General features: G+C 39.8%; 2 protein-coding genes across 2 annotated transcripts in view; both read left to right on the top strand.

The window, feature by feature from the left end:
- Window positions 1-5,140: 5,140 nt before the first annotated feature.
- On the top strand, window positions 5,141-13,240 carry cyp27b1 (cytochrome P450, family 27, subfamily B, polypeptide 1). The gene is made up of 9 exons (XM_010782961.1): window positions 5,141-6,623; window positions 7,743-7,933; window positions 8,313-8,503; window positions 9,446-9,646; window positions 10,431-10,594; window positions 10,688-10,854; window positions 10,950-11,031; window positions 11,458-11,655; window positions 12,103-13,240. The coding sequence occupies exons 1-9, from the start codon at window positions 6,411-6,413 to the stop codon at window positions 12,214-12,216; spliced, it is 1,521 nt and encodes a 506-aa protein (XP_010781263.1). The 5' UTR covers window positions 5,141-6,410; the 3' UTR covers window positions 12,217-13,240.
- Window positions 13,241-14,729: 1,489 nt separating this feature from the next.
- Window positions 14,730-17,509, top strand: part of mcrs1 (microspherule protein 1) — a 9,986-nt gene continuing 7,206 nt past the window's right edge. The window contains exons 1-2 of the mRNA XM_010782848.1: window positions 14,730-14,933; window positions 16,536-16,678. Of these exons, the coding sequence (XP_010781150.1) occupies window positions 16,536-16,678 (143 nt within the window). The 5' untranslated portion in view covers window positions 14,730-14,933. The remainder of the gene's footprint in view (window positions 14,934-16,535; window positions 16,679-17,509) is intronic.

Genomic DNA, 17,509 nt, shown 5'->3' with positions numbered 1-17,509 from the left:
TTAACCAGTCTCCATCAAATCTGCAATGTTGACGAGGAGCCGCTGTTCTGCTATTGCTTATTATTGCCATGTGGGAACAAAGCCATTTGACTCAGCCTAAGTAGATCATTTAACATTTTAGTACCATCAGATCATCAGAAGAGATTCATTTAAATATCCTGCAGTGGAATCAAAAAGATAAACTTAATGATAAACATTTGGCTGAACTAGTAAAGCAATGTGGAAGTTGCCTTCATGCCCAAAAAATCTGTTTCATCTGGACGTCGGCGTGTTATTTAGCTCAACGGTTGATCCCCTCTGAACGTATTTACAGAGGCAGCTGTCCACGCTCATACCACAAGGTTCAAACTTTAGACACTGATTTTATCAACTCAGTCCGTGTCATGCACGTGGTCAAAGCAACATAGTTTGACATTTTCACTCTTTTCTAAAGAGTGATATCAATCTTACAACAGGTTTATTTCTCTATCCTGCTTCTTTTCCCTCAGTCCAAAGCTTGTATTACTGTCAACCCCTTGACTCTAACACAAGCCTACCAAAGGATCTCTGGATGTGGGTTTGAATCCTAAATGTCCAACAAGATTCATCATTTATCAATGACAATGATACTAGTGACAATTGAAAGTTAACCCAAATTAAAAGCCATATTAAAAAGATAGGTTTTTAATTTGCTTTTAAACATTTCAAGGGAGTTTGCTGTTCTAAGATCCATTGTTATGTGCCGTTGTGTGTGCTTTTGTGTGTGTGTGTCNCACAATAAAAGGCCACTCTGAAACGTGCAGTTTTGTTTTATTGGGGGGGTCTGGGGGGGTCCGCAAACCAGTCAGTATCTGGTGTGAGGGTTAGGATTAGGGTAATGTTGTGAATCGAGTGGCCTGTGTTCATCGTCCATAACATACGCCTGCCCATACCATAACCCCACCACCACCATGGGCCACTCGATTCACAACATTACCCTAACCCTAACCCTAGTGGCCTTTTATTGTGGCCAGCCTAAGGCACACCTGTGCAATAATCATTCTGTCTAATCAGCATCTTGATATGCCACACCTGTGAGGTGGGATGGATTATCTCGGCAAAGGAGAAGTGCTCACTATCATAGATTTTTTCAGATTTTTGAACAATATTTGAGAGAAATGATTATTTTGTGTATGTAGAAAATGTTTTAGATCTTTGAGTTCATCTCATGAAAAATGGGAGCAAAAACAAAAGTGTTGCGTTTATATTTTTGTTCAGTGTAAGTCTGTTGTCTAAAGACAGTTTAACAGAATCAAATATCCTAACTGCACACAGTACACCTATCTTTGTGCACTCTATCACAGTGGGAAAAAGAGGAGGCTAGCACACTTTTTCTGTTATGGTGTTATCTTTTTCACAAATGGGAGGTTAACTGAAACCGACATCACCTGTCAAAACAGGAGACAGTTTCACAGACAAACAGAAATGCAATTAAAAGGATTCACTGTGGAAGCTTACTGAAGGCCACGGTGGAAGTTCACTGTGAAGTCACATTTTCAGAGTGCAACGTTTATACAAGTGTCTTTTAAGTGAATTTGATAGATTGATATAATACTATGTATTTCCAATAATACACTTCTATAGGATGAATACATTTTGGACATTTCATAAAGAAATTAAATGTTGGAATTCGTTTTGCATTAGTCTTTTTATGGACCGACTGGATAGACAAAATGAATTGTATCACCAATCCAAAGCAAAATAAACATTGTAAAGAATGCATTGGTCCGAAGACAGACAGCTCCGAAACACTTTATTAGAAAAAGGTTCAAAGTACAGATTCAGACTGACCGGGGTTGGGGAGGACCACTTGGCATTGTGTCATATATATTTCGGTCATCCGATGCAAGCTGGCTTGAATAGTGAAGCAGTCATGATTTCATGAGCAGCAGGGGTAAACAGTTAGAGAGCTGCAGCTGCTCTACATTTCCAAATAATTACTGATGTCTATCAGCGGCAAGGCTTAATATGAAATGTTTCCTAACATTTATCACTTACAAGTGTTGGGGGTTGGGCAACATTTGACTTGTCATGAAGGTAGCTGTATTATTGTTGTATTTGGTACAACTCTACTGGCCACAGTTCTTACACCCGAACAGTATAGATGATTTTCTGAAAAGCTGTTGTCACCCTTGATTTGTATTGTGCTATATACGTTTTCTAAAAGAATTAGGGGTGTAACAAGATACAGGTATTGCAGATAACCATAATGTTTGAACATTATTTCTATATATTATAAGTCTATATAAATTGTTATTTTTTCAGTAGTTTGTACGGTTATGGATTAAGACTCTCTCGAAATCCCTATAATCGTGTTGAGTGTAATTTATTTGCTGAGAAAATAGAAGAAACGGACAATTCACAAAGATAAAGACAAATTTGACTTAACTTTTTTTTTTTTTAAATCTTCTAAAGATATTGCACGTTATTGTAAAGTATTTTGGCCAAATAACCAATTAGTAAACAATATTGACATCAGGACAGTCCTAGTTTGAATAATAGTTGACCAATGTAGAAAAGTAATGGTAGGAGTTTGGAGCACAACAATGGCAAAAATGTTTAAGGAGACCAGGAGTACAGGCTCAGATATAAGTCACAGTGTGGGAAAACAGGACAGTTGGCAGAAGTTGAGACAAAAGTAAAGATTTTTCTCACTTGACTTGAAGGGGCTGAAAAGATTAGGTTAACATCTGGGTCAGTAGGAGTTTCTCATCAGTCCAAACCTGAGAATCCCATGAGGGGAAGGATTTGATGCAGCAGGCCTGCAGGATGGAGGTTTGGCTGTGATGTGGCTGTGTACAATCTGACCTCAGTTGTTAGTGCTGCGGGGGAAAAGCACGTCAGGAATTCATGTGGAAGTGCTTCGGCTGCTATCCATATGTAAACCAGGCCTCAGAAATGCATGCCTTTACCCGAGTATTAGGACGGAAGAGGAAGGAAGACCTGAGTGCCAGTGATTTGGCAAAAATACAGAAACTGTGTGAGTTGTAAATGTAGAAGGCAGAACATAACTTCTTTATGGATGTTACATTCCCTACTGGGCTAGGGGAACCAAAGGGAAGTAACACAAATATAAAATGACCAGGTGAGAGAAAAAGGAGAGGAAGCTGATCTCTGAAGCCACAAGCAGATCTTTTAATGGACAAAAAGAAAGAGGGCTCACCAGCCAACTTGCAAAGTAAACTAAGATACAAATGTATACTGGAGCACATCTACTAATAATTAACAAAACACAGGTCCCACATAGAGACACATACACAGAGACACAGCTACACCATGCTACACACATGCTACACACATGCTACACACATGCTACACACATGCTACACACATGCTACACACATGCAGCCAGTGGAGAGGGAGACTGCAGTCTTCCTCAGGTCCTTTAAGAAGACCCTGATTGAGGATTGGGAGCACCTGGAGGAGAGGCTGCACCTGGAGACAATCAGAGGGAGAGAGAGACACACACACACACACACACACACACACACAAGCACCCACTACGNCTGGGTGTTTCTCAATCGCGAGAATGCTGGCTTGGTAGTCGCGTACTTCCAAGTCACTTCCTTCAGAAGAAGCCGTGGCTTGGAAGCATACTTGCTTCGTTTCTGAAGGAAGTGACTTGGAAGTACGCGACTACCAAGCCAGCATTCTCGCGATTGAGAAACACCCAGGGTAATGAAATAAAAATGGGAGTCACATGAGACACTTAAAAGGACTCAGACAAAAGCTTGGCAGCAACATTTTTGGAACACTTAAAGGCGATTTAGGGTAAGCGTTTGGAAACCACTGACTTAATGCATATATGGGTAATAATCAGGCAATAAATATGGCCTTTCATAAACGATATACAGTAAAGAGTGCAGGGGGGCTTGGAGCAACCATAAACACTATCCTCACCAGCCTGTTGAGTGAGTGAAAACTATTAGCACAACCACGAGACACATACTCACTCATTCATCTGCATTCATACACACATCTGTGTACATCATTTTTCCGATACCACCCAGACAGGCAGACATGAACTTTAACACACTAATGTTGCAATATAGCAGCCTCACTCTGGGCACTGGGCCAATACAGTAAGGGGAAATACCTCTCAGGTGATCCCCGCTGTGATCCATACCATGATCTATTGGGCCACATCAGCTTGCACCTTACGACAGCACAAAGAAGCCATTCTTTGACAGGATTTCTTATTATGTTTTTTATAATCAATATTAATCCCTGTTACTCAGGCATGGCCAGATTTACTAAATAATGTGTTCATGTACATTTCTTGCATCCTTCAAGATAAACACATTTTCCACAGAGGAAGATGTAAAGAGGTTTTCTGAAAGGTCTTTGGTTGCACTTTTAACTTCACCATTCAGCATCACGGTTTGTTTTGTGTCTCCTGATTCACATGTCTAGGTCACTTCATGTGGGGATTGCCACAATGCTTAAAAGAGGTCTCCTGATGTTACTCTTTTTCCCGGGGGTCTTTATCCTATAAGGCTGTTGTCGTATTGGCTGTTCATCATTGTGCAACCTTATCTTACTTGTATTTCTCACTGTTCTACTGCTGCAATTAATCCAACTCGTGCTTTTATTCAATTTCTTCGCAGTGGCTTGACCTCTCTGTCTTTAAATAAATTATTTCTTGTATTTTCTATGCTCTAAGAATTCATGCAAAAGATATCTGATAAATCACTATCATGGATGTTTCTTAAAATGTTACTCCACATCACAAGGTTTCTGCGTAAATCCCCAAAACCAGCCCAGAAGCATTTCACTGTGTTCCTCAGTTTTTCCACAATTTCTAATTTTCAATGTATCTTACCAAAGTTGCTTCGTCACATGTTTACCATCAGTTAGACGATTAGATTTGCTCACATACAGTCTACACAAGCTGTAGCAGGTCATACTCATAAATCCTCCTCCAGCCCCCAGCTAAATAAAATCATGCATTCTTTACTTGACCTTTGCAAAATGCCAACACATTAAACTGGCGCAGAAGGTTAAAACATTTGGCCTAAAACGCTAAATGTCTAAATACTCTGCATTGTATTCCATAAAGCCTACAGCTGATGTGAAAATATAATATGATGTAAGATTTGATCCTTTATACCCCAACATCAGGCTGACATTATCTGTCCTTTAGTGAAACTACAGGATACTTCTGCATGGATAATATGTCCACTGTGGTTCTGCACAGGAACAAACACTATATGTAATTTAGTTAGCTGATGGGCTCAGTTTTAGGAACCAACCCATATGTGTTTCTCTCTCAAGCTGCAGTAATTTAAATATGCACCATTGGTTTTCGTATAATATTTGGCAGCTGCATTGTTAGAAGTATTTTTTACTGTACAATGTTGGGTTCACTTCATACCATAGACTGTTCATACCTTATGATTTAACATATTTATGGCCTGGCGTTGGTGTGATAGGTAGCTAAGATTATGATAATTAGGATCCACTTGGTAACAAGATGATGCATTTCAACACGCATATCCTGCAAACGCTGAACAAGTTTAATCGAACCATAACGGAAAAGTCGGTCAAGGGTACTTTTAGTCTAACTCTCTCATCAAGCTGGGATTGGCAATCAAACGTCAATGTTTCTGTGAAACTGGATGATCTAATATTCCAGTTAGAGCATACAACATACAGGAGCAAATGTCAAAGCAGATTCTGAGTACAGTCCCTGGGATGTTACTTCACAGTTCATGGTGCCTTGGACAGATTCCAGGTCAAATTTAAATCAGGTCAAGAATTGATCCCTCGCAAAGTCAGCTAAAACATGTGTTATAGCTGGCTAAAAAAAAGCCATGCCAAGTCTTAAAAAGACACAGACTGTCCCTGATTACGCCTTTTTCTTCAAGATAAGATTGAACTAATGTCTTTGTCAACAGGCCATTTCGTATTTAGCTAATATTAAACCTCAAAATTGTAATCCAACCCCCTTTTTTGATTGATTTATCTGATTCTGCTTGAGGTTTTGTCCTGCCTAAATCAATGGGATCTATAATAACATTGGCCTTTAGGGTCGAGCGGTCTATTAAGCACACAAGACCTAATTTCCACATGTTCACTCGAAACATGTCTGCTGGACTATCAGAGAGCAAAGTGCTGCAGTGGGGAGATAAGCCTCAAGAGTATCAGAGAAGTCATGTATTATTTATCCAGGACCTCCACGTGTGCTGTCTCTGGGATGGTCTGAGCTCGAGCCCTCTGATTGGACACACCTCCCCTCAGCTCACGTCTTCACAGTCTCATCCAGGCGGGGGCGGGGCTTGCGCTGAATTTACACCGGTGATTGGCCAAGATTTCCGCGGGTTCGAGGAGCAGTTAGCGCCTTATAAATACTGCCGCAATGAGCTCCGAGAGCTGCGTCCAGCCACCGATTCATGATCAGAGTGAGAAGGATGCTGCAACAAGCTTTGAGAGTATCCGGCCGCAGTGCCATCCCCCTGATCAAGTGGATGGAGAGGTGGGCTGAGGGCGCATCCGCCAAGCAGCAGGCAGCCAAGACCCTGCAGGACATGCCCGGACCCTCCGTGGCCAGTTTCGCCTGGGACTTGTTCGCCAAACGGGGGCTGTCCCGGCTGCACCAGCTGCAGGTAAGAGGATAAACAGGGACAGTTAAAGACACCAAATATATGAACATTTGCAACACCTGCCTCTTTAAAGCTGATCGCACCAAGATGCACCCTTCTTCGTGTTTTTAGTTAGTTGTGTAATCTGTCTATTGTTATTTTAGGAAGGTTAAACCTAATTTGCATATTGTGTAGATAGAAAATAGACGGAGACAACGAGGAAATCAGTGTCTGCTGCATGTCCTTCAAACTGACTGTCAGGTTGCCCCTACCCCCACTGATAGGGTGTCAAATAATATAGACCGAATGGGTGCTTATAAATGGGGTGCCCCAGGCACAACCCCCATATGAGTGTATCGTTTTTAAAGCAGACAATATATTTTTGTCATATCTAACAGGTTTGCTGTTAACGCTGGTAGGATTCTTTTGAAGATGAATACATTTAGTATAGGCTGTGTCTTAGTCACTGGACTGAATTATAAAAATATGTATTTATTTAATATATTAAGATGCCATAATGAATGCATCCTTGATAACCTGTAGGCACAACACTCGGGCTTAAATATTAATATATTTGTTTTGCAGTGTAACTGTCTTTTACACATTTTGTAAGTTATTTCAACCTTTAGTAACAAACACCAAGCCAAGGACAGGAGAATATTGACCTGTAATAGACACAGGCCAATATTCTTTTGTCCTAACTAACTAACAATTACTTTCATTACCCATTAATCATTTGGTCTCTCAAATGTGAAAAATGCCCCTTCTAGTTTCGCAAAATCCAAGGTGATGAATTCAAATGTCTTGTTTTGTCAGTACAAAACACAAAGATAATCAGGTTAATAAGGAAGAACCCAGTTAAAAGCAGAACATGTATACACTTGAGACACTAAAAACAGCACTTTCTGGAATCATTGCATGAACATTTACTTCAATGATTCAAACAATTGGTGCTACTTTTTTCCTTGATCGATTAATCATAGTCAGCACATTGTTGCAGCCCATGAATGATCTAATCATGAGTGAATAAAAGAAGCCTGCACACATCTTTAGTTCTCCGCCGGGCATCATCAAAGATGCTGCCAATCAGTTCATAGCTTGCAGCGTTTTCACAAGGTCACCCCCCTCTCCCTCATGTTGTAGCTGGAGGGCTTGCAGCGATATGGGCCCATGTGGAAGGCGAGCTTTGGCCCCATTCTGACCGTTCATGTTGCTGATCCAGCGCTCATTGAGCAGGTTCTGAGGCAGGAGGGCCAGCACCCCATGCGCTCTGACCTCTCCTCCTGGAAGGACTACAGAAAGCTCAGGGGACATCACTACGGACTCCTGACTTCGTGAGTAGCACTCTGAGACAGCCCTCTCTTGTTGTAAATCCCCAAATCACAAGATAAATGCAAACTTGAATGATTTGTAATTCGTAGTAGGAACTATGGCATTACGAAATGATGTAATATATTAACTGATAACAAAGACACAACTTAAAGATAAGACTGTTCACAACTCATTCATTCATCATTCTATATTTAACCATAGTTGTTAAGGAAATACCCTCTCAAGAGTGGGGACAGATGAACAGAACTGAACAATATAATAATAAGAAATGACACATTCAGTGTACATTTTTTTTCAATGCACCAGTTAAATACTCACAAACACGCAGAGATGCTCAAGTAACACAAGTGTTTCTTCATTTATCTTTCTGTTTGTTCCCAGTGAGGGGGAGGAGTGGCAGTCGGTGAGAAGTCTCCTTGGTAAGCACATGCTGCGACCCAAAGCCGTGGAAGCCTACGATGAAACCCTGAACGGCGTGGTCAGCGACCTTATTGCCAAACTTCGCCTGAGCAGAACGTCTGAGGGCCTTGTCGCTGACATCTCAAGCGAGTTCTATCGATTCGGCCTCGAGGGTAAGATTTAATGTGGTCTGAGGCGTGGAAACGTCATGCATCACTACAGGGTGCATCACTACAGGGTGCACCACACCGTGTAAACATTGGTAATTAGGGCCAGTCAGATACAGGAAGATAGGTTTTCTGATAATGACAACGACATTCAAAACAAATCATGGATCGATAACGAGTAACCTTCAGTTCACCTTTCCAATAGTTGAACAATTATACATCATTATAATTTACGTATAAGTAGCAATTCGGCAAAATCGTAACCTTACAACTAAGACAACCGCATTCAAAGTTATCACACATTGGAGACAGAGCTTATTTAAACTAGTTATACTTTAGAAGTTAAATAGCTTAACCTATAATGCTGCATCTTCTTTTGTAAACTCATCATGTGTTTGTGTATAACATCTAAACTAAGTTAGTACAGGTAATACCTACAGCTATCAGATAATTAGTCCCGTAAAAAGATATCAATATTTTCCACTGACATTTTGTTGAATAAACATATTTAATAAAATGGAAATACTTAAGTAACATAGAAGCTCCTCAGTATTGTACAGCACATTAGTAAATGTACTTTTCTTATTACCAGCTCTTATAGATCCTGTTAAAGCCATTGCTCATTCCCTGCCTCGTGGCTCCTCAGCCTTCATTCTTCCATGAAGAAAATATACATTTATTCCTTTTGCTCTCCCATATTTCTCCCAGACTAAACAGATCAATCTAGTGACTGCATGGTCACATTCCCGTCTCTCTCTAACATTTACTCTACCGACATCAAATTGATTGTAGTGTTGAGTGGAAGCTCGGCCAACTGTTGTTGAAAAAACAATTTTACCTTCAAAAAAGGCCAAACAGTAGATATAGTTTCATCATCTGTTAACATGTCTGTCAGCCCTCGTGCCGTGTCTTTCTCACCTCCTCATTTACCTTCTTTTTATTTGACAGGCATTTCCTCGGTTTTGTTTGAATCAAGAATTGGTTGCCTGGATGCGGTTATCCCTGAAGAGACGGAGCATTTCATCCAATCGATCAACACCATGTTCGTAACAACGCTTCTCACCATGTTCATGCCAAAGTGGCTGCACCGGCTGTTTCCTAAACCCTGGAACTCCTTCTGTCAGAGCTGGGACTACATGTTCAACTTTGGTAGGTCATTTCTACTAATCATTGAGTTTAGTGGTGACATAAGAAAGAATAGCAACATGTCAGCCTACTTGTACTCTGATAGTGATGGATGTCTGTATAACACTGTATTTAAAGAGAGAACATTTGGAAGAAATGTTAAAAACGAGCATAAACAGAAAATACATTTTTTAAAAGATGTATTATCAGGGACATTCAGGAGACGAATACTAGCACTTCCCCTACACAATGACACCAAAACAAACTCTATGTTTTTCCACCCTCTTTGATTAATTTCCGTCTGTCCGGCCTAATTTCTTTACAGCTAAATCTGGTTCCCCTCAGCATTTGATTATTCCACCCACTCACTCTGACAGTATGTTATGACTCATCCACATCTGAATCGAACATGTTTAAATGATCACTGTGGTGCAAACTGGATCAGGAAGCAGGAGGTTAAAGTCCTTAACCCTCACGCACTACAAGATCATCTGCGATATGAAGTCTTGAACATCTGTCATGATGTGGTTGAAGGAATTTTAAGAATATCGAGTCGAGTTTATGTTTTAAATATTTATAATGAGCCAATGATTATACATTTCGCGTTTACACGATTCATGTGCATTGACAAATATGAAATGTGAAGAGTAAACCTAAAGGAAAAATACTCAAAATACTATCAGAAATGTAAGAATATGAACACAACTAAGATCTTCAGAAAGGCCATACTGGTTTTTGATACTTATTTGGTAATAATGATATCACTCTGAAGATCTCACCAGAAATAATGTATTCTCTGTGTCTCTAGCTAAAGGCCACATTGACCAACGTATGACGGCTGAAGCAGAAAAGGTTGCCCGTGGAGAGGAGGTGGAGGGCCGCTATCTGACCTACTTCCTGTCGCGGGCCGGGATGCCAATGAAGACTGTCTACAGCAACGTCACAGAGCTGCTTCTTGCAGGAGTCGACACAGTAAGAACAATCACTCTCTCTGTCTGTCCGCTGTACTCTGCCATCATATCTTCCTGATTTATGAACCTTTTTACACCCCGCCCGTTCTTTCAGATCTCCAGCACCATGTCCTGGTCGCTGTACGAGCTGTCCCGTCACCCTGAGGTGCAGGCAATGCTGCGGGACGAGGTGTTGAGCGTGCTGCAGGGACGAAGCATACCGGAGGCAGCGGACGTGGCCCGCATGCCTCTCCTGAAGGCCACCGTCAAAGAAGTGCTTAGGTAGAACTCAAAAGATTTCACTTCATTTCCTGAAAACATCTCGTTTTCGACCCTCAACTTTCATTTTGCTTACATTATTGAACTTTGTTTTCCAGGTTGTACCCGGTAATTCCTGCCAATGCAAGAGTCACTACAGAGAGAGACATCGAGGTTGGAGGCTACCTCATCCCTAAAAATGTGAGTGAGTTGAGGGAATAAGGACACTATAATATCTTTGAAACTCTGTTAACTGTCTGGATGGAAATCTGTCTAATGTCAGATGTTCACACTGTAAGGGAGACATTTTTACTGTGCTAAATGTAAATTTAAAGGGTTTGGTTTTTAATTTATTGAAATGTTTCCTTTATAGTTTTCGAGGCAACTGATTACTTCTAAATCCATTTCAACTTGGTTATACCTTTTATACAAGTGAAGTTGTAAATATCAAAAAGATAGCTAGCTAATAATGTTTTACTTCACAGAGTTTGGCTTAAGGGTGAATCTTATTTTAAAAATATTCTATCTCTGATAGTAAAGGTACATGTTCCCATGTCCAAAAATGCCTTCTCTCTTAAAAACAGTGTGAATGTTGTAAATCTCTGACAGTACAATGTTTTCTTCCAGACTCTGATTACCCTTTGCCACTTCGCGACATCACGAGATCCAGCCGTGTTTCCGAATCCAGATGAATTTCAGCCCCATCGCTGGTTGAAGAAGGACCAGACGTTCCACCCGTATGCCTCCATACCCTTTGGGGTGGGAAAGCGCAGCTGCATAGGGCGTCGCATCGCCGAACTGGAGCTCTACCTCGCTCTTTCGAGGGTGAGTTGTCAGGAGTTAACCTTTTGTTTTTGAGTCTTTGATAGGTAGTTTATGATATGATGATGACGACGACCAGAGAGTGAATTACTGTGATGTAAAAGTGTGTAAATGCAAATCCATTTAATCCGTTCCAAATATGTAAAGAAAAAACATTTATACAACATTTACATATATTTGTCCCAAACACTGTAATACTTTCTGTTAAATGCAGCAAGTACACAGATTATTTGAATCAATTAATCCTCAAATCCTATTCCTGCATTTTTCTTAGAAAATATAGGGAACTCAAAGAAAGGGATTTGAGACTAATGCAAATCCAGTTCCTAATGAATTAATTTGATTACTTAATCTAGAGATTTTAGTTAAGAGTCACGACCCAACACTTTGCACATGATGGGCACTTGATTTTTTTCCTTCGGTTTAATTTCTTTTCTCTGTTCACACTAGATCCTCTTAGAGTTTGATGTGAAGCCCGACCCAGAAGGGATTTCCGTCAAACCCAAGACCAGAACGCTTCTGGTTCCTGAAAGTGTCATTAGCCTCCAGTTTATTGAACGATGACCCACTCTCCTGAACTGGTCTGTTGCACGAACGAGAACGTTACTCTCTCGCCCTAGAGAGTGATAACAGGTGGAGTTATCGCAGGAAACGTGAGACTGTTGCACGCAGTAAGGGCGGACCTCCGACCTTTGTCACTGAAAAGGCCAAAGCCCTCCATATCTGTTACCTAGTGTGTCGAGGCTGCTGGTAAAGGAGGGCAGATGAACGAATGATGAGCAGTGACAGTTCATCACTGAGGATTTCCACTGGTATAACTCCAAATGTAATACTGTGGGGTGATGTTTTTTTTAGAAGTAAATCACCATCAAGCTCTTATTTGCACCTAAGCCAAGAGTCATCCAGTGATCTCCTTCATTTTCAAAACCCAAAATGCAAACTTTATCCTTAAGTGAGCCAGGCCGTTGAATTTGCACCATTTCTGTATTTGACACTGATTTTTTATTTTAATGTAACCCCTTCATAAATCTGAGTTTACCTCTGATGTTCTGCACTCTTAACGTATGTGCCCTGGTCATGCAAATATTTAATACAAAGAGCGTTTCTGTAAGTAAGTCCGAGATACACAGTATGTTGTATATATTTCAAATATTTCTAGAGACACAGACACATGAACACTCTTCAGCTTGCATTTAGCTGTTGTAGGAATGTTGAGTTGACATGATGTATTAATCAAAGTGTTCTTCATAAGGTGATTATGGTTAACTTTTAGTGACGGGTTCCTTTTAAAAAAATGTTTTTATAAAAACGGCAGCTATTGAAATGATTCCCGTGTAGAAATATATTATGCTGTTTAAAATCCCTAAAAGAGGCCTCTTTGCACTCAGGCATTGTCTGTACTGTCTTTAACATATGCAACAATTTAAGAGTGCAGCACAATGCTACTTTATCTGTCTTACATTGTTTATAAACCTACTAGTTTGAGTGTTACGCCACCATTTTGTAAATGTAATACGTTTCAGTAACTGAATTCTGTATTTATTCTAATTTAACACATTTTAGAACTGGTACTGTAAATATCATTAAAAAATGTCAGGTTGGACTTTGCTTGTTTGTTGATTTGTTGGGGGGTCCATTTTAGGTCAATAATACATTGTTCTTTTGTGTTAATGTAATGCACACTTGTTTTCAAAATCCCTCCCTTGGTTCAGCATTTGCTTTTATCTCTCTCAGTTTGTCTCAGGGTATCAAAGTTCCTCTGTCACCATGTGGAGTGTGTAGTAACAGCTGTGGTGCAGCAGCTGGGGTTCAAACATTTGGACTATATAGCCCCACTGTCAATGGAGTGAAAAACAATGATGTTCAATTTAAAAGAGGTTTTCAAAGGTTAAGGCAGGCCTCCCCCGGGGGCTGCAAATTTTTACAGCGGAGCCTCGGTGAATGAAAATGTGCCTAGTCTATATGTGTCTGAATTAGAGAGATGGTTCAGAAATGCAGAATGTTTTGGAATTTTATAGTTTTTCCCAAAGTAAGAATAACTAAAAATGCCTTAGGAGAGATCTAATTGTTGAGTGTCTGTGGGATTAAATTATAAAATCATGATCCTAACCCAAACTAGGAATTGAGTGAAACCAACCAATTAGGTGAAAGGGCACGTTTAGCCAAGTTTTCTAGCCTAAGACTTTAAAAACCTCTGATCTAAAAATAAAGATCCACCTCAAAGTAAAAATAAAGTCAGCTCTGGAATCTACAATCTTTATCTGTTTAAATATGTATTCTACACTTAGTAAATGTTTAAATACAACTGTGGGGCGTGGGTTCAGGAGTAAAAACACTAGAGTTCAGAGAGAAATGCTGATTTTGTAACTCTACTCTGGGTAAACCTGATGGGGCATCATACAAAAACATAAAAGTTTGCGATTCCTGGTGGGAAAAGGAAAAAAGTATAACCCTAAACTAAAGCCTACATTAAAACATTTCCTGTCTTGCTACAATTTTTCTATGATTCTGGTGGGGGTTATTTGATTATGAGAAAGTAGGACAAGCCCAAGACTTGATATTAAACAAAAGAATATATGATTTTACAACTCCCCATTGCATATAAAGACAAGGAATGAAAAATAAATGTTAATAAACACATTTTGTATTGGTATTTACACATATGGTTACATTTAAAGCACTTTATAAAGTAAGAGTGGGGTTCAAAGTTACAAATGTTTTAACTTGGGCCATTAGTAATCAAGTAAATTTTATGTAGCCTATGTGTAGCCTAATATCATGAATCACAAATATGCCTAAATAATTCATCATAATTATAAAGTGTATGCTACTCTTTTAAATTAAATAAACAAACAGGGGGAACGTGTAAATATTTGAACAAGAATAAAGCTTTTAAATGTGTAATTTAATAGCATTTTAGTACCAAGACATTGGCCCAAAATGCAAACAAGACTCATCAACCTTGATTATAAATAGTTGGTTATGGATTTGTGTAGATTATGTAAATAGATGTAAAATATCAAGTCAGAAAACTGCTTTAAAGTTTGATTCAGACTCACTCTCCAGTCCAGAAGGAGGCAGTAATGCGCCGTCAAGGTGCTACAACCTCACAGGAAGAAAACAGACTAGCAGAGCAGCTAATGCTAACAGGAAAACGTCAAATTCATGTAGCCAGTTAGCCATGTAGCTAGCTACTGATGTGTTTGTAAAAGGCATACATAGACCATACAGACTCCAGCTAACGGTTCAAATACCAGAACGAAGGAATACAACGGGGAAAGGTGAGTCCCCAGACAGTGAAGCTAGTTGTGTTAGCTCTGGCTACGCAACTAACGCTAGCTCTCGTCAGAACGGTGTGTTTGCTAAGCTAATGCTAGTTAGCGAATGTTAACGAGCTTTATATTTGAACAAATTAGGTTATCTAACCGAACAGGATGCAGTGCAATATTGTCTGGACAAGTTCTCCATCTTGCCACAGTTCTTAAATTCTCACTAAAAATTACACATTGAAGGCAGAAAGCGATGCACGGTAGCTAACGTATGTAAACAAAGGCATTGCTAATCTGATTAGCAAGTCCTTTCCCCTGACTACCATAAACATAAACACAGGATCTACAATCTCAGAGTTGTTAAGTAATGTTGAGGATAATCAGTTTCATGCTGGGCCTTAATCCGTCTGTCAGGTTATAACTTTGACTGTATGTTTCCTTTTGAGCTAAAGTACAAAATATAATATCACAGTGTTGTTAAAATAATTAAAGCTACCAGAGAAAAGTACTCGGATTGTATGGAATACTCTGTTACAAGTCAAAGTTATACAATCAAATTGTTACTCAAGTGAAACTACTACATTACTCCCATCAAAATATATTTTAATTACCAAAAGTAAAAGTACTTATCATGCAGATTTGCCCATTTCAGAATAGCTACAATGTTTTGATTATAATTATTGGTACATTTTTGTGTTTATCAAAGCTAGCAAAGTTGAATTACTTTGTATACTGCAGGGTAGATTCATTTAACAAAATCTGCAAAGTAACTAAGTTACTTAATAAATGTAGTGGAGTAAAAGTACATTATTTACCTCTGAAATATAGTAGGGTAGAAGTAGCAACAAATGGAAATACTCAAGTAAAGTCCCTCAAAAATGTATTTAAGTACAGTGCTTGAGTAAATCTCAGTACTGATTTGAAGGTTTGTATGCAACCTGGAGGGAGTTAATGGTCCATGGACACTGGACTTATGTACTTAGTTACTTTACACCACTGTCTATATCTCACCACTTATAAACATTTCACTGTGTTTCATATATATATATATGTAACATTTTGAGGGACGTGTACTTTACTTGAGTTTTTCAATCTACCCAATTACTATTCAGATATCAATCATGTACTTTTTCTCCAGTACATGTATGTGATATTTTTTTTAACTTTGCAGATTTGGATTAATGAGGTGAAATATAATCAACACTTAACTATAAGACTTATGTTACAACTGGAGTAAATCCACAAGCTACTCTGCAGCATCAACAAGTTATTAAAACTAGCTGCTCCTTAACCAGCTTCGAATAACACTTTAAATCAATAATTATAATCAAACATATAATATATTATTCTGAAATGGACCAATCTACATAATGGTTACTTTGAAATGTGGTAGTTTAAGTAGTATAATTTGATGCTAATACTTTTGTACTTTTACTTGAGTAACATTGCAATATTGATTGCAGGATTTTTACTCCTACTCTCTGGTATTTCTACGTACAAGATCTGAGTGCTTCTTCCACCTCTGGCCATAGAACATCTTGCCGTGTTGAAAGTATGTTCCTCTGAGCTGAGTCTGGATTATTTGCTGATGTGTTTCATGTTGTGGCTGAACAGATGCAGGCCGGCGACCCTGTAGTTGGTGTAGCTGGTGCTCAGAGTCGGTCGGAGGACGAAGAGTCACTTGGAGTCAAAGATGGGAAAAGGACTGCAACACAAGCATTTGGCAGCGGTGTTCCCAAACGCAGAAGTTCCTCAAGGTATACTTGTATATTGCATTATTCCATCATGTATGTATTTGTTGGCATTAAGGCATAGTTGTGTTGTTTACTGTTAGTACATCTTTACTGTGTATTCCAGTGGTACATATGCAATTGTTTAAACCAGGGGTCGGCAACCTCTGGCACGCGTGTCAGCATTGGCACCGTAACCAGTGGCACACTAGGAATAAGTGGAATAAGTGCAAAATATTTAAATTGTATTTTCGGATCCTGAACGAGAACGCCGCCAGAGCGCGTCTCCCCGTTACCTGCAGAAGGAAGCCATGCACGCAACGCAGCCCCGCTCTCTTTAACTCCAGGTGACTTTCTGCCGCTTTCCTCCGTGGTGCAGTGCTGATCGTTTCACCACGGAGGAAAGCACTTCACTAATTGCAGTACCCAAAAGGAGCTGTACAAATGACGCAGTTTTTGCGTGGCTGTGCCTGGCTGTGTATTTAGTTGAAAGCCCAGTGGCGATCTGCTCATCTCTCATCGAAATAATATGCTACAAAGGGGCGGACTGGCCATCTGTGTGTTGCACTTTCCTGTCGGCTCCCAGACCGTAGTCGAGGAGGGCAGAAGCAACAAGCTTCAGGTTCAATAACCCACTTTAGCTTAAATGACTGGAGAGAGGCGAGCTCTTCTTGGGAGGCCGTTGCATTTATTTAGCTGTTCTTCTGTTTCACAAAATACATCACAGACCTCTGTTTTTCTGCTTCCTCGTTTCACTTCCAGAAACAAACACATGTGTCACGTTCCCTCACTGTCGCTCTACCATCCACAAATACACATGCACAAGCCACACCCCTCTCTCTCTCTCTCTCTGTCTCT

The sequence above is a fragment of the Notothenia coriiceps genome, unplaced genomic scaffold (assembly GCF_000735185.1).
Source record: "Notothenia coriiceps isolate Sejong01 unplaced genomic scaffold, NC01 NC01_scaffold00000282, whole genome shotgun sequence".
NCBI classification, from domain to species: Eukaryota; Metazoa; Chordata; class Actinopteri; order Perciformes; family Nototheniidae; genus Notothenia; species Notothenia coriiceps.
The sequence above is the reverse complement of the archived record's forward strand: the minus strand, read 5'-3'. Positions and strand labels throughout refer to the sequence as shown.